At 44.4% G+C, this 23,953-nt stretch overlaps 1 protein-coding gene across 4 annotated transcripts in view; it reads right to left on the reverse strand.

The window, feature by feature from the left end:
- Positions 1-23,953, reverse strand: part of dnah5 (dynein, axonemal, heavy chain 5) — a 610,401-nt gene that overhangs the window by 353,459 nt on the left and 232,989 nt on the right. For all 4 annotated transcript variants that reach the window (XM_068058833.1, XM_068058843.1, XM_068058824.1 and 1 more), the window contains 8 exons: positions 20,419-20,625; positions 18,871-19,042; positions 11,294-11,439; positions 8,361-8,523; positions 7,835-8,077; positions 3,356-3,546; positions 3,153-3,252; positions 2,406-2,548 (listed from right to left, as the gene is read on the reverse strand). In XM_068058833.1, the coding sequence (XP_067914934.1) occupies positions 2,406-2,548; positions 3,153-3,252; positions 3,356-3,546; positions 7,835-8,077; positions 8,361-8,523; positions 11,294-11,439; positions 18,871-19,042; positions 20,419-20,625 (1,365 nt within the window). The remainder of the gene's footprint in view (positions 1-2,405; positions 2,549-3,152; positions 3,253-3,355; positions 3,547-7,834; positions 8,078-8,360; positions 8,524-11,293; positions 11,440-18,870; positions 19,043-20,418; positions 20,626-23,953) is intronic.

The raw sequence follows: 23,953 nt of genomic DNA on the forward strand, positions 1-23,953 counted from the left end.
TCACTGGCAGCAACTTCTGGATTTCCCTTTGTTCAGACACCAGGGGCTGGATTTTAAAGCCCCTCCGCTGTCAGGAACGGTGGCGGGGGGAGCAATGAAGATCGGTGCAGCAGAGGCCCACCACTGACCCCGACAGCGTCAGGCCCCGTGCCGATCCCGGCGGCAGCATGAGGCCTCGTGGCGGCCACCTCGCCGCTCGGTGACAGGACCCCCATTTCAATATGTAAACTAATTTACATACCTGATTTAATGAGGGTCCCGTCGCCTCCTTAATTGCCGCACCAACCTTCATTCGGGCGGCCGCGCCGTGCCTTCCAAACCTCGTTCAGGGAAACGTGGCGCAACACCTGTGGGAGGGGGGAAAAGTAATTTTTCTCTATGTGGGAGGGGGACGAGTGGGGTAACAACGATGCGGATTGGTCGGAGGGGGGAGATGGGAAGGGGTAAAGGGCAAAGTTTCTTAACTTTGTGGGGGGGGGGAGGTCAAATTCACAATATTCGAATTCTGAGCATAAAAAGGGCACAAATGTTTTGAAATGCCATTGTGGGGGGGTGGGAATATGCATTTGAAGGTCATTTAATTGTGTTTTTTGGAAAACTAACTTACCTGGCCCTTTAATTTTTAAAGGTCCATTGAGGACTATAAGCCCTTTAAAAATGGTGCCTGCCCCTCCACATCATCACGCAGGGTGGGTGCACGGCCATGCAAATGAGCCACCAAGTTTGAAATTGCGGTGGCTCTGTGACATGGTGCCCGCGTGGGCAGGCCGCATTTTTTTACGTCCACCGCCTACTTCAGCAGCGGACTCTTAAAATGCAGCCCCCGACATTCCAGTCAGTTTCAGAGGAGTAATGATGGCGAAAACTTCCAATTTCACCATAATTACTACTGCAAAATCCAGGCCTATGCATTTTGTGAATATTCCCTTGAGTATAGTGAAACCTCTATTGCTGACCATAATGGAGGGGTCCACGGTAGTCAAAAATCGAGTATTCATTTACTTATTCATGTATTTATTTACAATGTACAAAATCGCCTTGCAGATGAAGCCACTTAAAGCCACAGTAACATAAGCTTGAAAATCTGAAACTCTTTTGTTTATGTCCTTGGCTATACTAATCTGAAAAAATGAATTCGGCATTGCACAAAAATGTCTAAGGTTGAGGTTTTCACTATTTTCATCACATTTTCTGACAATGTTATCAATAGATCACACAGGAAACCTTAACACATAAACAGTTACACTCATCTGCAATAATGTTAAGTTACAATGAACAATTATATGGGTGATAATATGGGTAATAATAGTTGCCCTGAACTGGTTATATGGAATATGAGAGAAGAAATATGAAAAAATACTGTCAGGTCCTTCACTGCTCATCTAATCTGTTAGACTGTACGACTTCATACACATCCTTCTGGGCGAATTGTGGTAAATTTCAGAAAATCCCTAGCAAATTCGAGACGCTCTAAGGCAGTCAAGCAAGCTCCAGGAGAATATGGTTATCCATGACATGTCACTAGGTGTACTTATACAAATCCAGGCATGTCCCAATGCACTATTCCTCCTCAAATGGTTTTTCTGTCCTAGCTGTGGGTTGACCTTGTTTTGCTCCAGAAACCTTTCCCCTCTGATATCATGTGAAATATCTCCAATGTCTCTCAAGCTCAGTGAGTTCGAACTCAGTTTAATTCTACCTGGAGACACTTGTTGCACTTCTGCTTGTCCGAGACACTGTTCCTTTCCAGATACTTCCACGTCATACTTCATACAAGTTCACACAATATGAACTTCCACTGGCCTGCTGTACTAAATGGATTCAGAACGAAATAAAAGTAGCTTTAAGACATCTATGCTTCAGTGTTTAACTCCAGTTCAAGCCAAACTCTAACTACTTTGCTGTTTTTTATATCAACCAATTCAAAGACAAATTCCACACAAAAAACAGGCAATTAAACAAACCCAGCCACCATACATTTGTGCTTATTTAATGGTTCACTTGTCAGTTGAACCAGGACTTCTACTGTTTTCTCACTCTTTAGAATCTGGCGATTATAATAAACTAGAAATTTTCTAATTTTATATAAACCTAAAGAATTCTATAATTATTACTCAGATGTTCCTGTTATAAAATATTCTACAACTTATAATTGGTCCCACAGTAAACATTAGCTTAATTCTACAGAGTAAATGTTACCATTTAGCTCTCCCAGTACAGAGTTTCTCAAGGTGGAAAATGAATAGACAGAAATCCATGCATGCCATTCATCTGGCGTGTTGACCTCCATGTCTAAATTCTTGATATGGTGCTAAATTGTAAAATTTACCACATTCCCTATATGTATATATGTATTAAATTTGACATAAATAATATTCTTCCATTCTTTGAAGAAGCAAAGTTACCTTTTTAGTGGAATTAATGGCTGTACTTAGCACAGATCCTAGTTTAATGATCTCCTTGTTCTCTGCAACACATTTGTAGTAGTTCTTCGTTTGGACAGGGATGAGCAAGTTCACAGATGCAGAGATATCTGAGATGCTGCCATCTAAGAGTGGACAATCAATGAAAGGAGATTACAATGTAGCAGTTAGTTCTTATTCATTTGTAACTTGTATATGTTTCAAGAAGATACACTAAAATGAGCTGCATATACATTTACAAAGTAATGCGTTCTAAGTATCACAAAATAAATAAGTGTGAATAAAGAGGCGCATTGCTGCATTCAAGTATTCCCTCTCCCATCATCAATTTGATTTCAGGCTGAGACAGTGGAAGAAATTTTACTTTTGTTTGCACCAACTGGGATAGATTTGTGAAAATGACGAATGACTTAATGAGAATGTGGACGAATGTAGAACTGAAAAGATGTCAATACTTTCTGTTTCTGTGTCCAATGAATGACCTGTACTGAAAAAGTTGATTTTCAGGCTCAAAATATTGGGTCTTTATGAGAATGTAGTTAGTGATATTCTCCAACATATATACTTCTAAAGTTATAATCATTTGAAAAACAGCAATTTATGGGGACAGGACATCAAAGCCGGACTCAGTGGATAGCTCTTTCAGATCTTTTTCTGTGCTGATAAAATCTATGATTCAATAAATGCCTGTATTTTGCAATAATTTGGCGCACTTGAAGTCTGCATTACCGCGAACATTTCTGATTGTAGTTTCTGGGGCTCCACCTTCAGAGTCACTGTCTCTGCTGCCATGCCTCATCGCTGCAATCCTTCTTTCACTCATTTTTTTCTTTACATGTAAGAAGAGGAAATAATTATAGAAAAAATGGACAGTGATTTAGAATACTTAGTTAAGCTGGCAGAAGATAACATTATTAAAGATCAAAACAAACCTTTGAAATTCTTTCTCTACTCCATTGGCCAACTCCTCTGGAGACACTGACAATATACTCCACTATTCTATTCAGAGCCTGTTGTACTTCATCCAATGCAGGTATCATAGTTATATTGGGAATAGACAATGTGATGTTAGTTCTGAAGATGGGATAGCTTGACTGCTTCTGTTTATTGGAGTGGTCATTTTCTATTTGAAAAATCAAAATACATACAAAACATATGAATTGTTAAAGGAGGCCAGTCTGTTTCCGAAGAAGATTTTAAAAACTGCTTTGGAAAAAATGTAATGTTATTATTTTGCCACCAAAACGGTACTGTAACATTGCTGCAGCTTCTTATTTTGACAAAATCAAGATACCAAGAGATGGTCTCACATCACTTTGTCTTTTTATCTGTAAATTTTGAACATCAGTAATCCAAAATGAATATATATTTTAGACTTTTTAACAAAACACACTCTTCTATAGAAAAGCAAAAAACTGTGAATTCTGGATGTCCAAAATCACAAACAGAAAATGCTGTGAATACTCAGCAGGTCTGGAAGCATCTGTGGAGAGAGAAACAGAGTTAACGTTTCAGGTCAAACACCTTTCGTCAGTTCTTTCACCAGTTTTGACAAAAAGTAATCGACCTGAAACATTGGGCTTGATTTTCAATTGCCCATGTGGGCGGATGTGAATGCGCCCGTGCATTGAAAATTGCATTTTCGGAAGGCATCGTTTTAGCCCGATGCCCCCAGAATGCCACGCGATTTTCAAAGGGACAGCAGGAGTGGGGGAAGTCGGAAACTCACACGCCTCCCATTAAGTGGCTGTTGAACTCATTGTTGAACTCATTAAAAGGCTTCAGAGGAGCAGTTTGAAATTTTCAATCAGGAGACACGGGGAAAAAGCAGTGTCTGGGACATGTCAGGGTGCAACTGTCATGAACACAGTGGAGAGCCCTGACAGCTAATTAATGCACTGGTCAACATACTTAAGAAGCAGAGAATGGTGTTCAGCTTCTCAACCAGTGGCACAGAATTGGCATTGCTGGAGCTGAGAGGCTTAGATTTGTGAGCAGTGAGTGGTAGGACTCTTGAGAGGGTGTGAGGTTGCTGGCATCACTTGGGCAGCAGAGGTTGGTATAGGAAGTCCTGGTGAACATACGAGCACCAGCTGAGGGAGGTGACATGGGAGCAGGCTACTCTGACATTGGACAGAGTAGCGAAGAGGAGCTTCAGCAGACCCATCCTCCTGATCAGGAGGAGGCTGGAGGAGCAGGCAAGGGAAAGAAGCACTACCCAAGACATTAGCTGTACCGTCCAAGAGTCAACTACCTGCAAATGACAGAGTGCCCGTGCCATAGGAGACTGCGCCTATCCAGGCAGATAGTCTCGGACATCTGTGTTCCGATCCGCAATGATCTAATGCCTCATGATACCAACGGCAGTCCCTTACCTGCAGCCTCCAAGGTCACCATTGCACTGAATTTTTATGCATCTGGGTCATTCCAGGGATCAGCTGCGGACTTAGGTGGCATCTCGCAGTCAGCAGCTCATCACACCTTCAGATAGGTCATGGAAGCCCTATTCCGGAGGGCAGTGACTACATCCATTTTGACACTGATGTGCCTGAGGAGGCACAGAGGGCTTTGGGCTTTGCCACCATTGATGGATTTCCTCAGGTCCAGGGGGCCATCAATTCTACCCACTTAGCCATCAAGGCACTGACATACAAGCCAGCTAGATTCCTGAACAGAAAAGGCTTCCACTCATTGAATGTCCAGCTGGTCTGTGACCACAGGAAGTGCTTGTTGCATTTTTGCACTCGGTTTCTAGGCAATTGTCATGATTCCTTTATCCTTAGAGACTCCCAATTGCCGCACCGCTTCAGGCCAAAAGTGCTGACTCTGAAGAGGAGGAAGAGGACGACAAAGGGGGCGCTCCAGAGGTGCCCAGCACCCAGGCATTGGAGAAGACGGTCTCACGGCGATCAGCAGGCTGACATGGCCACAAGAGCCACTCTAATACGGCAATGTTTGTAACTCAACTTCCATCAGAGAGAGAAAGCATCCATCAAGCACGCACATCCGAAGAATCCCACTGCCACCCAAAACCATTGAGAATAGGGTCTCTACCACCAACATTCTCCTACATCACTGACCACGGCACCCAGCAAACCCAGGCCCCCCTCAGCCATCACACCACACCCCACCGCCCCCCAATCCTCTGCTGAACTCCATTTCCCTTTTGACATCAAGCAATAATAACACACAAGTCCGATTATAAGCAATTATTATTACAGAAAAAGTCAATGAAAAACAAACTGATAAAATATCACCCAGATGACCTGTAAAGTGCAACTAATGGCATGGCGTCTTCCGTTCCCGTCCACTTCTATGGGGTGCTCCTCCTGTGGCTGAGGATGAGGTGGAAGCAGCCTGCTCCCTTGTCTCTGCAACTGGCTGAGATGCCCGTGGCTTCCATCCTCGTCTTGGAGGTGCCCGTGCGTCATTGCAGGGGCAGCCAATGTAACAGGGCCTTGTGGCATAGATGGTTCCTGAGTCATAGTGGCTGAAGAGGCAAAGGATGACACTGGTGTCCCCTGCTGGGTGGCTCCCTCATCAGTTTCTTTGACTTTCTCAGCCCTTTCATGGCACCTTTGTATGCTGGATGAGGCCAACGGCTGGGACGCAGCTGGCATCCACTTCAAGCATCTCTGCACCATCAGTGACATTGAGTTTTCCATGTTACTGAGAGTATCACTCTTTCTGTGTATATCAGTGCGCTGCTCCTGCATCCACTCAGAGTGCGGCTGCATATGGCTCTCTAAGAGGTTGGCCACTCTCTCAATGGAGCAGCTCATACACTCAAATCCCCAAATCACAATGGTTCACGTGCGCTGCATGGACTCTTCCATTGCCTGCCCATGGCTCTGCAATGCCTCAGGGATCTCTGACATTAAGGAACTCATCTGCCTCTAATGCTCCAGAAAAACTCTCCTTGTTTGTGACATCTGAGGCCTGTAACTTTGCCCAGCAGAGTACAGCAGTGTCTGCCCTCTATCCTCCGAGGCTGCTGCCCACAGCTGCCTCTGTCTCACTCTCCTCCTCCTGCTCACTAGTGATGTGCTGCTCACCCAGTGCTCCAGTTTCTAATTTTGACTGAGGCCCAACTGAGGTGAGTGTGCCTGTGTTGGTGGATGGTGCAGAGGAATGATGTTACAGTGCAGGCTCTGGAACATCTCCCCCTTCCCCCCACCCCAACCCAACCCCGGCAAGGAGGCCGGTGACAATTGTGCTGGGACGCTCTGCTCCCACTCCACTGCTGGCCCTGTGGAGACACAAGGAGTTGGTGATGAGAACTTGGGCTACTCAGCAGGTGCCTCAGCACAACCAACCCCATAGATGACAGCAGTTGAACAGCCACAGCGTGCTTTGGACAGGAGTATCCTCATGTCTCAATGATGCAACTGGGCACTTGATCTGACAATGTTAAGGTGAACTATGGGAACTCAGTCTGCTCAACCCATCTGCATGCCGGTGTATACAGAGTTGAAGAACTGGCGCCCGGATGTCGCTTGCCACTCACCTTTCCAGACCTTATCAGGTCATTGAATCTTTTCCTACATTGGACCATTGAATCTTTCCCTCCTTGGCGGCTGACATCTGTCACCACCTCTTTACTGGCCCTCTTTGTGTCTCTCGGCACATTTTTTTGTCCTGATGCCAGGAACAAGATATTTCTCCTGTCTGCCACTGCATTGGTTAAAGCCTCAAGGAAGGCATCAAAGAAACCTTGATGCCATCCGTGGATGCCTGCCTGTGCTAACGCTGGCCCTCTGAGTACCCTGCTGCTCCATCACATCGGTGAATGGCAAGCCCAGTCATGGCTCCAGTTCACCTTTTCAAAGAGCTCTCTGTTACTGGGTTCCACCTCCGCACCGCTCCTGGAACCACTAATTGGGCGCCAAACTCATCACTGGGCCAATTAGCCCCCTTGCTTATGAAAATCGCATCGCGTCACTGACACCGATGTGATGTGGGGGCAGGATTGTGAAATGATCCAGGCGGCGAGATCCCGACTCTGGATGGAAAATTGTGAACTCTGTTTCTCTCTCCACAGATGCTGTCAGACCAGCTGAGTATTTCCAGCATCTTCTGTTTTTATTACATCCTTCTGTACCATTGCTCCAATTTTACTAATATTGTCAGTTTTTTTAAAATTTCCAAATTCATATAAAACTGTAACTAGTCCTCTGTAGAAGTACTTGAGTGCATGTTTAAAAATTTGCCAGTTCCTGTCACTGTTGAATTTGCAGTGTCACACTTGAACTGCTAATTGGATGCTGTTTGCAGTGCACTGATTCAGTATTTTTATTTTATTTATTCTAATTCAGGCAAACTACAATAATTGTTCCATATGGTGTCTGAGATTGCTTTAGGATCTGCAGCAGAATTCAGATTGATTATGGAGAAGATGACAGACACTATACCTATAAAATAAAGGAGTGATGATGAATGAATGCGTTTGCGAATGGTCTCCAGAGTGTTGCGGGTAAGCTTCAACAACGCATCCACATTGCGGTGGCTGAAGTAAGACAACAATTCCTGTGCTTCTTCTTCGAGTATCTCCAGCAAGTCTTTCTTTTTCCTTTTTGTTACTGGAGATGGAGGACCACTGCTTATCTGGCTTGCATGATGTGAGAGGGTGTGTTTCTCAGATTTTCTTTCTTCTGCTGTAAAATATATTTGACGGATTATAGTTTCTCTTTTTTCTTCACTGAGCATGTATTTACACCACTATCAGGGTACAAATTATTGTCGATTTTATGTTTTCTCGTGATTTTTTTTAAACTATCTTAGAAAATTGTTTACAATAAACTGTGCGAATAAAATCTATAACTATACCACCTCTTCTGTCATTACAATACAATCAAACTATGAAAAATGAAAGTGAAATAACACTTTTATGTAGGATTTACTCCCAATCTTTAATCTCTTTGTATTTTTATTTCTTACCTTCAAGTTCTTTTTGATTCCCGTTTCCACTGCTATCTTTGGATTTTTCCTCCTCTTTACCCGGAGGCTCCAAATCCAGTAACATGTTTATAAGTTCATTAGCAGCTTCCTCCACCAAAGAACTTTTACAATGTAGCGTTTGGGCAGCCTTCACACACAATTCCTGTCACAAAATGACATATATTAAAATCAATGAAGTGTAAAAGATACTGAATTAAGCAATTGCTGCTCCTGATGTATTATTACTATACTTAGACACCTTCAATCAGCTGGTATATGCCTAAAAGTAATACAGGTTTATTAGTAATATGGGTTGAATTTAAAGTGGGTGACAGTGGCCCTGACGGTGGGCTGGAAAGCAGGGGGGTAAACCCACCTCGGCTGTTTCCGGGACACTCGACCAGATTCTGTGCCCATCAGGCAATTAACTGCCCACCGCTAGGGATCCCATCCCTTTCTGGGCAGAGATCATGCCTCCAACAGCTGCCAGCCAATCGGAGAGCCAACAGCTCTTCGGTCCCAGCAGCACCACCGGGAGCGGAGACCACTGCTGGGACTGCACTCGGCTCGAAGCAGCATCATGGAAACCGCCCTGGCACCCAGATGAGTGGGGTCGGGGTTGCCAGGGTGAGGGTGGGGGGTGTTGATTGTTGGTGAGGGTGGAGGGGGGGGGGTTTCCACAAGCAGCCCTTACCACTAAGGGAGGCCCTCCATGGGCCACAGGGTGCCCGATCAAGAGGGCATTTCCCCCCAACTCCCAAGTCCACTAGGGGGTCTCCCCACATGGTGGCCCCGCACCACCCCCCTTCCCCCGCCCTGGGAAGAGACCCTTAAGTGGCCCTTAAATGGCCATTTAAGGTCCTCAACTGGCCTCCGGATGGGAAGGCTGTCTTTGACCTTCCTCGCTGCTGAGAAAATTGCACCATGTCGGGAAGGCGACGGGCACGCCAGATGATTGATGGCCATTTTAGCCAATCAAACCAATCGCTCTCCAATGATTGGTCTTTCACCAATCAGAAAAAGGGATGGGATTATTTTATGGATTAAAAAAAAACATATATTAATGATATTGCAATAATTAATATTAATTATAGATGGATGCACTCTAGAGTTGTTTCCATTGGTTAAAATCGAAGCCTTTTAAGTACGATTCTATCTATTCCTCTCCACAAACCGTGTCGTATAACTGATGCATCAAAGAACCAGTAAATGGTGAATCCCCATTCCTGTCTGCAGCTTTCCAACCAATCAATGCGCAGAAAGGCAGTGCCTATCAAGGTTGGCTGGAGCAGGGAGAAGGTTGCAATTGGTGTTAATAGCATTTAACTTACCATTATTTGAATGATCTCAGAATAAAAACCTTTTTGTTTCAATATGTTTTACATGAAACTTGTGACGGAGGCAGTTTAGTTCATGGACCCGTTGGAAAGTATCTACAGACCCCCAAGGGTCTGCGGACCCCAGTTTCAGAACCACTAACGTAAGACTTCAGCACATCACAAGTGCAGCTGGCAAGTGTAATCATTTGCAAACTGTAATTATGAAGCTTTAGAGAGACTCCAGTGAATGAAGCCAAGAAGGTGGGCAAGCAGCCTGCTCCCAAACCTCTATCAATTCCCTTTGGGGTCTCAAAATTGTGATCTACAAACATGTTGAAATTGACTGGCCTGGCTATCAAACACCAGATCAATGCTGACTACTTCAAATAGCACTTCTCACTATGAGCAAATCCAAGATCTACTACAATGGATCAATCTACACAAAGTCCCATACACTTATCACTCATATCCTTGCTAAATTCCTCTGGGTCCCTGTGCTCCAACCCGTCAACTTCAAAGTCTGTGCTTTCTTCTTAAATCTCTCAACAGCTTCACCTCATCTTGTTGCAGTCATATGCCACAACCCACACTATCTGCATCTCTGACACTGGATTTATTCTCATTCTCCATCCTTCTACTCCACCCAGAGGTTGATATTTTAGCTACTACGAATGCTTTTCAAAACACTCCAGCAAAATAACTGAGTCTTGTTACTTCTCTTTCTTCTTCAAAGTCTTGTTAAAAACCTATGTCTTGGACTGTGCTTTTGCCACCCCCCCTGCCTGACCTAGCCTGCTCCCAAACTTTCAGTTTCCTGCTTGGCTCTCCTCTCTCCCTTATTAAGTGCACAAAGACATGAGGAGTGCAATATACCTGCATATTGCTGTTGTTTGGCCACTAAAAAACACAAGGTGCCAACTAGTAAGAACTATCCTGCCACTTTTTCCATCCGTGTTTTGTCTCCATTTAATGGTAAAGTCTTACTGTTGCTGGAAACATATTTTTATTTACTTTGTAAATTTTTATTTTTGATTTTGCACCCAGTGAGAAAGAGTGATGGACACCAGCCTTGGAACAAGGCAAGGCTCGGCTGGGCCAATCAGCCAGGCCCCGGCGAGGGGTCGATGGAGAGGGTTGGGGTGGTCTTCCAGTGGGGGCAGTCCGTGCTGCTGGGGGGAACCCTCCATTGAGCACAGGGTATTACTGGGTGACCTCTGGTAGCGAAGTGCTCATCTGTTGCTGGTAAAATAACAGCAGTGGTGGGAAGAGGCCCTTAAGTGGCCATTAATTAATACCAGTGGAAATGGGCATGGTGCCCTACCATCCTTCCCGATTTCACAGCCTTCCCACCCCCAGCCCACTCACTGGGTTGGGGGGAAGGCATTAAATTCCAGCCTATGCCTCTGTGATGTGTCTTGTGATGTTTTATTACGTTAAAGGCTGTTTATAAATACAAGTTGTTATTGTTGTTGGTGTAAACAGGCTTTCCACTGCACTTCTAGTTAAATTAGAGCAGTAGCTTGGTAGAAATTCCTGGCCCAAGAGAAATGAACCAATCTATTATGCGACTCCTTCATTTTGAATGGGGATAGTTCATAAGTGCATTATACACACCTTAGTCACCTGTACAAATTCTTCACATATAATAGGCTCCTCCTCTGGTAGTTTGCATAACTGTGTTGTGCTCATGTCTTGAAGTACTGCATCAATGCGAAATTCTATCAAATCATTCACACGATTCAGCAAAAGTTCAAGTTCATCTGCAGAAATTCACACAGACAGTTAAAACCAAAAGCAATTCTTGTCAAAAGACTGTCTATATTTTCCAAAATGTAGTTGTTTAAAATAAAGTAAGCACTGTTGATGTGGTGAATGGCACAGCTTGTAGTTGCTCCAACATGCCACAGAATGTCAGAATAATATATTGTGATTTCTTCTGGGAGATTTACTTGGACCTGTGCTCAATCACTATGTAAGATCTCACATTGTGGATCTGCTATTGGAAATCTCTGTAAAAAACACAGGGCACTACCTTCTCGATTGCTGCTGTAAACTGAAATTTTATTATCAACTCACTCTAGTGGCGCACTGCACATGCTACACCAAGCATATACGGTGACCTCAAATAAACAATAGACTACATATCAAATCAACAATAAATGAATAATAGACTACAACCGTCCCCTTCTTAGTAAATGAGAGTTTCAATGGTTTGTCTGCATTGTTCTGTTTGGACATTACTTCAGTTTGTAACATAATTGCTTAATTCTGGTGGACGTTTCCAATCACAAGTAGGATATTGACAAGACATCAGATGTTGTCTCATTTAACTCGTGCTTCAGCTGGATCGAACACAACACTACAACACTTCAGACGGTGTTTGCAACACTCTGAAGAATGATGTGTTTCATATGATGATTTGCAAGCCACGCTTAGCAGTGATCAGTAATCCATTTGTGTTGGTCAAAACACATGGCTGGATGTCATAGGGGTATGTTTGCTTTCCAACATAACCATCACGTTTTACAAGCACTTTGTCTCCTGGCTTTAGTTCTGAATTTCATCTTTTGCTCTGCGTTTGCTCTGATGCGATCTTTCAGTCCTGGATCATGCTCGCGTACATAGTGATCATTAGCTTTGCAGGGTAACTCAGGAAGATGTGTGCACATCGGATTTGTGAAGGTGAGCGTAGCTGGAGCCTTTCCAATGGTCAAGTGAGGAGTCACTCTGTAATTGCAAAGAAAACAATACAACTCTTTGCCAATGATACCAAACTTGGAGGACTGGCAGACAGTGAGGATGATATGAATCGCCTGCAAAAGGGCAAAGATAGGCTAGCAGAATCGAAAGATAAGTGGCAGATGGAATTAAATACAGACAAGTTTGAGGTGATGCATTTTAGACGAAGGGGCAATATAGACTTAATGGCACAGGTCTAAACAGTGTTCAGGAACAGAGGGACCTGGGGGTGCATTTGCATCCATCTTCGAAGGTGGTAGGACATATTGAGAGAGTGGTGAGCAAAGCATATTTGATCTTGGGCTTCATAAGTAGAGGCATTGAGTACAAAAGCAGGGAGGTTATGCAGCACCTTTATAAAGCTCTGGTTAGGTCCCAACTTGAGTATTGTGTCCAGTTCTGGTCACCGCACTTTAGGGAGGATGTGAATGTCCTTGAGAGGGTGCAGGTGAGATTTACCAGAATGGTTCCAGGATGAATATTTTAGCTACAAGGTTAGGTTGGAGAAGTTGGGGTTGTTCTCCTTGGAGCAAAGGAGGTTGAGGGGAAATTTCATAGAAGTGTACAAGATTATGACACGCCAAAGTAGACAAAGGAAAACTGTTCCCAGTAACTGATTGTTACAAGGACTAGGAGACACAAATTGAAGATTTTTGGTAAGAGATGCAAGGGGAATGTGAAGAAGAAATTTTTTTACGCAGCGAGTGGTAATGATCTGGAACTCGCTATGTGTGGAAGCGGAAACAATCAATGATTACAAAAGGAATTTAGAAGGGCACTTGAAGGAAATATGTAGGGCTATGGGATTCGAGTGGGGGGGGGGTGGTGGGACTGACTGGATTGCTCTGCAGAGAGCTGGCCCAGACTCAGTGGGCCAAATGGCCTCCTTCTGTGTTGTAAATGACTCTATGGCCGGAATTTTATGCCCCCCCCACCCCACAAAGAGCGGGATGGTGGCAGGGCATGGGGTGGGGGGGTAAAATGGAATGGGAGGCCTGGGGGGCCCTTTCCAACCCGCTCCCGCCTCCGCCGCCACTTTATGTGGGGCGGCGGCAGTGGAAAATGGCCCGCCCGCCCCAGGCCAATCAAGGCCCTTAAATGGCCAGTTAACGGCCACTTAAGGGCCTCCGCCCACCGCCACGGGGATTTTACTGTTGGCAACCGGCAACCCAGGCCTGAGAAAAGCCACCTGTAAAAAGGTGGCCTTCTGATGGCCTGGGGGGGTGGGGGGAGCCTCCTGTTCGGGCACCAGGTATCCGGCGGAGGGCCGGCCCTGATGCCCCAACCACCCCGAACGTCCAACACACCCCCGCTCCCCCAATCGAACTTCCATGCCTCACCAGGGCTCGACCGATCACCCCTGGCAAGGCCCCAAAAACATCACATCTTTTTCCGGGGCCATCCTTCCTTTTCATCTTGAAGCTGGGTTGCAGTCCCAGCAGAAGCCACCACTCCCGGTGGCGCTACTGGGACTAGGCATTGCTGGGACTTGGAGCTGCTGGCCCGCTGACTGGCTGACAGCTCCATTAGGCACTGCCTGCTTCAATGGGGTGGAAGTCCCGCCTCCGACCACTTAAGGGCCTGGGGACTGTAAAATGTGGTCTGGATCCCCAAGCCCGGCAGCGGTGGGTTCGCCACTGACTTTTTGGTCAGTGGACGTCTCCCGTCCGACGAGCATAAAATTCCAGCCTATGACTCTGACTTGCTCTCAGCAGTAGCTGTCTGGATCATTATTTTCAAGTACACATGAATCTCTCAACTTCTCCATTAGCTCTTGGCCAACAGGGTGTGCTTTTTCGATGAGTGAAGCCCAGGTAGTTCCCAAATTTACTGAACTCATCACTGTTGAATGGGGGTCCATTGTCGCTTCTCACTGTTTGAGGGACTCCAAGCTAAGCGAAAATCTGGTCAAACTTGAGGATGACTGGTTTTGCTGAGGCAGACGTAACTGTTCCTACAACTGGGAATCTGCTTTGGTCATCAGTTACAACAAGTCTATGAAGTCTACGCTAACTTCAGTCCATGGGCCTGCAGGTAACTCAGATATGTTGAACGGCTCATGAAGATTTGACAATATGGTTGCTTGACTTGGCAAACACTGATTTTGTGCTCCAACGTGCAACCAATTACCAGGAACTATTCCCGAAGAAATTGCTTGGTTTTAACAATTGTTTGGTGACCGTCATGTGCTATTTAGATTTTTTTTTAGATTTAGAGATACAGCACTGAAACAGGCCCTTCGGCCCACAGAGTCTGTGCCGACCATTAACCACCCATTTATACTAATCCTGCACTAATCCCATATTCCTACCACATCCTCACCTGTCCCTATACTCCCCTACCACCTACCTATACTAGTGGCAATTTATAATGGCCAATTTACCTATCAACCTGCAAGTCTTTTGGCTGTGGGAGGAAACTGGAGCACCCGGAGAAAACCCACGCAGACACAGGGAGAACTTGCAAACTCCACACAGGCAGTACCCAGATTTGAACCCGGGTCGCTGGAGCTGTGAGGCTGCGGTGCTAACCACAATTTCTACAACACATCCTCTCAATGACTGTGGAATGACAATGCAGTTGCCATGTAACACAAGTTCAGAACTGGTTGCAAATGTGAGCTCATTTAGAACATTGTGAAGTCCTTGTAGTGTGTGAGCGACTTTGTTTGTAGACACTCTCTGAATCATGTCTTTCCAGTTTTGTGATTCCATAGCTGGCATACATAGCTGCAATGTTTCATCTTGTTTTTATTGCCACTTTGATTTAAGTTAAATTTAGTGAATTTGGCACCGCATTTACGCTCACTTGGTTAAAATGTTGTTCGGCAGTCTGTTCTTCGCAACAATAGGATGGATTGTCAGCAAAGGATGGTGCAAGAGGTATTCTGCTGGGTTAAGCTTGCCTGGCTGATACTTAACACAGAACTCATACTCTTTTGTTTGAGTGGGTGGCTTGCTATGCGGAATGCTGAACAGGCTCAGTAGTGGCCTATGATCGGTTATCACTTTAAACTTGCATCCATACCAATAGAGATGAAAGTGTAGGATACTTTATGTGATTGAGTGTACTTTTCTCTCTGTTTGCAAATATCATTGTTCTACTGGCATTAACAATTCCCCGGTGACCCTCGTGCTATTTCTACAACACATTCTCTCAATGACTGTGGAATGCCAATGCAGTTGCTGTGTAACAGAAGTTCAGAACTGCACCTAAGCCTCCACGACTAACTAGGTGCTTTTAGATTTTTTTTAGATTTAGAGATACAGCACTGACAGGCCCTTCGGCCCACCGAGTCTGTGCCAACCATCAACCACCTATTTATACTAATCCTACACTAATTCCATATTCCTACCAGATCCCCACCTGTCCCTATATTTTCCCTACCACCTACCTACACTAGGGGCAATTTCTAATGGCCAATTTACCTATCAACCTGCAAGTCTTTGGCATGTGGGAGGAAACCGGAGCCCCCGGAGGAAACCCATGCAGACACAGGGAGAACTTGCCAACTCCACACAGGCAGTACCTGGAATTGATCCGGGTCGCTGGAGCTGTGAGGCTGCGGTGCTAACCACTGCGCCACTGTGCCGCTTTTCTCAGGGTCAAAGTAGGCATTTGTGCAATTTGCTGACAATCATTGTTTGATCTGATGCACAGCCTGTGTGATTTAGTCCACTGCCACTAGGTGGTGTCTTTCGTCAGATCGCCTAGTGGGGCTGACAGTGTAGCGAGATCGAGATCGAAAAGTATGTCATGAGCCCATGCATGTTTATAGGATCTGCAGCGTTTGCAATGGCTTTGACTTTCTGTGGATCAGGTGATACTCCTTCTCCACTGAATATATGACCGAAGAATTTGATTCTGCTTTCATTGAACAGGCACTTGACTTTGTTCAAGATGACGTTACCTTCTCTAAGACATGTAGGCATGCATGTAGGTATGTCTCGAGATCACTTGCAGATTAGAATGTCATCACTGATATTCAGTGTGCCCTCAAGTCGTTACAGTGCAGACTGAATCATGTGCTGAAAGATTTCAGCTGCTGAGTTGGTTACAAAATTGAGCCTCTTGTATTGAAAGAGCCTGATATGAGTGGAGAACACTGTAAGATACTTTGATTCTTCTGCAAGTTCAACTAGATGGTAGCCTGCATTGAGGTGAACTTTAGCAAAACGTTTGGCACTATTCACTTTATGTTATCGTCAATTGTCGGTATCAAATGTCTTTCTCATTGTATTGCTTGGTTTGGCAACTGCATACCAATGCAAATTCTGAACTTATTCTCGTTCTTGGGTTTCTTGACAGTGAGACCCAAAGAGTGGGTTCATCCCTAACATTCTCAATGATGCCAAGGTCAAGGAAGTGCTGAAGTTCCTTCTCTGTCTGCATTCTGACATGGAACAGTGTTCGTCTATGTGGATGCATGACTGAACGTACCTTGGCATCTACATGCAGTTTGCCGATACCCATGTAACGGTCAGCATACAGTTCAAGAACATTGTTGGTATCCATAGGAACTGCATATGTGACTGCAATCAAGCGCAGATCTGGTGCTGTGTGGAAACTATGAGCGAGTCACTTTCTCCAGATATGACACAAAATTATGCATTTGTTCTGGTGTCTTTGAATGTGACTGGCATTTCAAAAGTCCCAAGAACTTTCAGTGGTTTGTTACTGTTGTAGCAGAAGATTCTTGTATTCCCCGGTTTGCAAAGGATAGGACAGTCCTGAAGTTTGTTGAAATTTTTATCTCCCATGACATTGACGGATGCTCCTGTATCAATGAGAGCATCTACTTTTGAGCAGCCAGTAGTCACTGTCACACGTGACTGATTGAAGTGCTCAGAAGAGAGTACAAAAGTATATTCAGGTTCATCTATCTCCACATTGGCTACATTCTCTCACCCTTTTGGTGTGGTACTCGCACATGGCACCTTTTTGGTAGTATTGATCTTAACAGTTGATTTTGCTGATGAGTGACAAACGTGAGAAAAATGGTTGAGTTTCCCACAAGCTTCACATTGCTTGCCAGCAGCAAGGCATACTGTCTAGTGTGGATAAGTACTGCCACAGTGGAAGCATTGCTTGCACAAGTAATGATCATGCTTGCAAGATTGCTGTTGTTGCTTTGTAGGTGGTTGGCTGGCACACGAGCGGTGAACACTGTTCACATGAGCTGGGCTTGAAATGTGGCTGCTGGCAGCCTCAACTTCAGCAGCTCTGGACTTTGAAAGGAATAGTGACCTGGCTAACTCCAGCAGCTCTGACAGCTTTCTGTCTTTCTCGAATGCTTTTATGCATATTTGATAAGAGAAGCAACCTTCAATTATTTGTGTTTTGATATCCTGTTTGAGAAGTTCAACATCATCCAAGTCACATTTGGTTGCCAGTTGACTCAATCATGTGCAATATTGATCAATTGTCTCATTTGATTGTTGCTTGGTTCACTGGAAAATAATTGTTTCATATATTGCATTCTTACTGGGCATGAAATAAGTTGTTAGTGCAATTTTTGCTGAGTCATAGTCGTCTTGCATAGGTGTAAATGTCTCAAATATATTTCCCAATTCTCCACCTCCAAATTGGAGAAGTAAGGCCTTTTTCTCTTATCATCAGTGTTTCCAAAACCCACCAAGCCTGCAGGCAGGACATCTCATATTACTGGACGACCTCCCCGTGTGGCGGAGGCACCCCTGTCATTGGTTAAATCTCAGCAGCGGAGGGAAGAGGCCCTTAAGTGGCCACTAAAAGGCCTCAAGTGGCCTCTGGGCAGAAAGGCTGTCATCAGATATCCAGCCCCCGACAAAATCGCATGGTGACAGCAGGTGACGGGCACTCTGCCCCTCCCCTGCCCCACCCCACAACCGCCTCCCGGCGCAATTCTATGGGCCCCCCCCCCCGACCTCAGGGGGCCCATAAAATCCAGCCCACTGAAAAATGAACTGAGTATTATGAGTATTATGGAAAAGTTTAACATGTGATGTAATCTCCCTTGAGTCATATCATATAGCGCTGGTTTTCTGCATTTAAGTTTCTTGTTAAGCACTGAGCAACATTAGTGGCATATGCAGTGCAGGTTTCACTTTTCTAAACTGTAGGCACAGTAGAAATATCTGTTACGATTATTCCTACTATTGATAGTTTTTTGAGTCTCAATTCTAAATCATGGTCTAATTCATTTGATGGGTGGTTATGGGTAACCATGACGAAGAGATTATGTAACTCTACAGATATCTACAATTGTGTGATAGATTGATGGAAATTGTGAAGAGATGCCCTCCATCACTGAATTGGTTTGGATAAGACTCCCTCTGTGCACTGTGACAAAATGATAAACCTGGTGTTTGATAAAAGAGCTTACAATTTCACCAGACATAGCACACTTGGAAAATCTGCCTACACTTTTATTTATTGATCACATGTGTGTTACAAACACAAAATAAACCCACCTAAAGCGTCAGAAATCTTGTTCAAGTATTTGTCGATGTTCAGTGAGGTCCAATTGAGAGAAGTCAAGCCTGGCTGTATTGCATTATCCACTTTGACTAAATGAGGTCCCATTAGTTGCACAAAAGAACTTTGAATTTTTGATCTTAATCTTTTGTTTTCTGTTAAAGTCATCTAAAGGTATGTGGAAAGGAAGGAATAATTTAGTTTTCAAAGTACAGATAGCTTGCACCATTAAAGTTAAGCAAGGTGATATAAACAAACCACAAAATCAAAGGACAAAACAAGATGCTTTATAGAGGCTCAAAGATCAGAAATTGGAATACAATTTATATTGTAAGAGTGGACTGACTAACATGCAAAGAAATCTTTGTTTAGTTCACAAGTTAGGTAAATTATTAGCATTGAAATGATAAAAATCAGATCTCAATTTTCATTTTAAACACAAGCTCTTAGTTTGATAGTAAAATTTAGTAATAAGGGGTTTTCAAATCCTTGTGGTGACAATCAATCAGGGGAAAAGGAGAATTCAGTTTAAGCTTTAAAAAAGTGTGCAAGTACGAATTGTGGTGATAAACTAAGAGATCAGTATTTCATCTCAATTTGTTGGATTATAAGAGTATGTTTATAGATATGTTTGCACATTAGAATAAAGAAAATCAAGCTCTGAGTCATTACAGTGAACTTAATTTGGTTTGATGTCACTAATGTTTAACTTTTTTTAAAGAGCTGTTAACATTACATATTCTCTCATACATGCAATATTTTGGATTTCACATAATTGATACCATGATCAGTTATGAAATGAAGTGTCACAATTACATCAGCATTTTGTAGTTATTAAAAAATACTTTGACTTAAAATGCAAATGCCAAAGATATAAGTAGTACTTTCTTCCTGGAAGAACAAACTTGGCAGTGTGATTTAGAGTGTAATTAAAACCATTTTCCTTTTTCCTTGCACCAGGAGAATGGGTGCTCTCGTTGCACTGTACTGGAATTTCCCAGAATTTTCCCAGCCTGTGTAAATAAGCCTGCAGCTGTATTAGGCAAAGGCACAATGCTGGTATGATAATAAGCTGGGAACATTACTGGGCTCCTGCATCATTTTACAATTGATTCAGCCATTGGGCAGTTGAAGAAAGCCAGCACAATAGCCTATCCCCAGCCTGTAGGGTATGCAGAAATCCTGGAGGTATGTTGAAGCACAACAGGGAAGTTTAAAAAGGTCAGCGTCACACCCGCACCCCCCACCCCCCAACCCGCAAACCCCCATCACCAGAGCCAGAATGCCCTGATCTCAGCACTCAGGAGACCAACTCCCAAGTCTTTTTCTGTGCTTGCATTTCCTCCCATTTTTTGAAGTGTATGCCCAAACAGACGGAGGGCCTGCAGTTGGAGTTCCCCAACCATTAGCATAGACTAGGGTAGCAAAAACAAAAGAAGCTGCTTCCTCAGACATAGATATGCTGTGCCTGTCAGGTACCCACAGTAGAAGCTATAAGAGTAAGCTGTTTATTTTAATTTTCCTGCTACAATTTAAGACATTACCTGGAGTCTGTCATAATTCCTTTTAAAGATATGTTGCTTCTGCTGTAATACTTTGGCAAATGGTGGAATTTCAAGATCCATCTTGGCCATGCATTCTGTTTCGCGTATTAAAGTTAGGATTTGAGGATCAAAGTTCACAAACAGTTCTCCTGTCTCTGGGGCTTTCACCAACAATGATGCCTGCAATCCTGCTTTTGCTATTTCAATCTAAAGGATGAAAATAAATATGATCAATTAAACAAAAAACATCTTTCACTTTTGGGGAGATTTCTACATGAAGTTTTTTTTTTCTACATCACTTCAGTAAAGTTTTTTAAAGACAACTACCAGCATTTTATATTTGGGCTCAAATGAATTTTGAAACATTTTGTTTTTGGGCTAATGGCTCCATTCAATCATCAGGCTAAAACTATTCCTGTAAAAATGCCTTTAATTTATAAAGAATGCTGAGATCATAACAGCAGTTTGTGCCGCCACTGAACTGCTTATGGATCTTTTGTTTTGTAAGGTTCCCCTAATGGTTCAGTCGGATTAGCCAAAAAGAGTAGCAAGGTCCCAGGTTCAAATAACAACGCCCACTGAATTAGATAATGTAAGCAGAGGTGTCAGTGGAGACACAAGAATTGCTTCCAGAATCACTGGATTCCGGCTCCTGACCACTATTAGAATATTAGAACATTACAGCGCAGTACAGGCCCTTCAGCCCTCGATGTTGCGCCGATCATCTGACCTACACTATTCCATTTTCATCCATATGTCTATCCAATGACCACTTAAATGCCCTTAAAGTTGGCGAGTCTACTACTGTTGCAGGCAGGGCGTTCCACGCCCCTACTACTCTCTGCGTAAAGAAACTACCTCTGACATCTGTCCTATATCTTTCACCCCTCAACTTAAAGCTATGTCCCCTCGTGTTTGCCATCATCATCCGAGGAAAAAGACTCTCACTATCCACCCTATCTAACCCTCTGATTATCTTGTATGTCTCTATTAAGTCACCTCTCCTCCTCCTTCTCCCTAACGAAAACAACCCCAAGTCCCTCAGCCTTTCCTCGTAAGACCTTCCTTCCATACCAGGCAACATCCTAGTAAATCTCCTCTGCACCCTTTCCAAAGCTTCCACATCCTTCCTATAATGCGGTGACCAGAACTGCACGCAATACTCAAGGTGCGGCCTCACCAGAGTTTTGTACAGCTGCAGCATGACCTCGTGGCTACGAAACTCGATCCCCCTTCTCGAAAAACTCAATAAAGTTTGTGAGGCACGACCTACCTTTCACAAAACCGTGCTGACTATCGCAAATGAACTTATTCTTTTCAAGATGATTATAAATCCTATCTCTTATAACCCTTTCCAACATTTTACCCACAACCGAAGTAAGGCTCACAGGTCTATAATTACCAGGGCTGTCTCTACTCCCCTTCTTGAACAAGGGGACAACATTTGCTATCCTCCAGTCCTCCGGCACTACTCCTGTTGACAATGACGACATAAAGATCAACAACAACGGCTCTGCAATCTCCTCCCTGGCTTCCCAGAGAATCCTAGGATAAATCCCATCTGGCCCAGGGGACTTATCTATTTTCACTCTTTCCAAAATTGCAAACACCTCCTCCTTGTGAATCTCAATCCCATCTCGCCTAGTCGGCTGTATCTCAGTAATCTCCTCGGCAACATTTTCTTTCTCTACTGTAAATACTGACGAAAAATATTCATTTAACGCTTCCCCTATCTCCTCTGATTCCGCACACAACTTCCCACTACTATCCTTGATTGGCCCTGTTCTAACTCTTATCATTCTTTTATTCCTGATATACCTATAGAAAGCCTTAGGGTTTTCTTTGATCCTATCCGCCAATGATTTCTCGTGTCCTCTCCTTGCTCTTCTTAGCCCTCCCTTTAGATCCTTCCTGGCTAGCTTGTAACTCTCAAGCGCCCTAACTGAGCCTTCACGTCTCATCCTAACATAAGCCGCCCTCTTCCTCTTGACAAGTGCTTCAACTTCTTGAGTAAACCACGGCTCCCTCGCTCGACAACTTCCTCCCTGCCTGACAGGTACATACTTATCAAGGACACGCATTAGCTGCTCCTTGAATAAGCTCCACATTTCGTTTGTGCCCATCCCCTGCAGTTTCCTTCCCCATCCTACACATCCTAAATCTTGCCTAATCGCGTCATAATTTCCTTTCCCCCAGCTATAATTCTTGCCCTGCGGTATATACCTGTCCCTGCCCATCGCCAAGGTAAACCTAACCGAATTGTGATCTCTATCGCCAAAGTGCTCACCTACATCTAAATCGAACACCTGGCCGGGTTCATTACCCAGTACCAAATCCAATGTGGCATCGCCCCTGGTTGGCCTGTCTACATACTGTGTCAGAAAACCCTCCTGCACACACTGGACAAAAACAGACCCATCTAAAGTACTCGAACTATAGTATTTCCAGTCAATATTTGGAAAGTTAAAGTCCCCCATAACCACTACCCTGTTACTCTCGCTCCTGTCGAGAATCATCTTCGCTATCCTTTCCTCTACATCTCTGGAACTATTCGGAGGTCTATAGAAAACTCCCAACAGGGTGACCTCTCCTCTCCTGTTTCTAACCTCGGCCCATACTACCTCAGTAGACGAGTCCTCAAACGTCCTTTCTGCCGCTGTAATACTTTCCTTGATTAACAATGCCACACCCCCCCCTCTTTTACCCTCTTCTCTGTTCTTACTGAAACATCTAAATCCCGGAACCTGCAACATCCATTCCTGCCCCTGCTCTACCCATGTCTCTGAAATGGCCACAACATCAGGATCCCAGGTACCAACCCATGCTGCAAGCTCACCCACCTTACTCCGGATGCTCCTGGCGTTGAAGTAGACACACTTTAAACCAAGTTCTTGCTTGCCAGTGCCCTCTTGCGTCCCTGTAACCTTATCCCCTACCTCACTACTCTCAACAGCCTGTACACTGGAACTACAATTTAGGTTCCCATTCCCCTGCTGATTTAGTTTAAACCCCCCCGAAGAGCACTAACAAATCTCCCCCCCAGGATATTGGTACCCCTCTGGTTCAGGTGAAGACCATCCTGTTTGTAGAGGTCCCACCTACCCCAGAAAGAGCCCCAATTATCCAGGAAACCAAAACCCTCCCTCCTACACCATCCCTGCAGCCACGTGTTCAACTCCTCTCTCTCCCTATTCCTCTCTTCGCTAGCACGTGGCACAGGCAACAACCCAGAGATAACAACTCTGGTTGTTCTCGCTCTAAGCTTCCACCCTAGCTCCCTGAATTTCTGCCTTAAATCCCCATCTCTCTTCCTACCTATGTCGTTGGTGCCTATGTGGACCACGACTTGGGGGTGCTCCCCCTCCCCCTTAAGGATCCCAAAAACACGATCAGAGACATCACGTACCCTGGCACCTGGGAGGCAACACATCAACCGTGAGTCTCTCTCGTTCCCACAGAACCTCCTATCTGTTCCCCTAACTATGTAAGAAACCCTGTTGGAAGTTTGAATGTGTGTGAACTATGGATAGGACAG

Source organism: Heterodontus francisci, chromosome 2 (assembly GCF_036365525.1).
Source record: "Heterodontus francisci isolate sHetFra1 chromosome 2, sHetFra1.hap1, whole genome shotgun sequence".
Lineage (NCBI taxonomy): Eukaryota > Metazoa > Chordata > Chondrichthyes > Heterodontiformes > Heterodontidae > Heterodontus > Heterodontus francisci.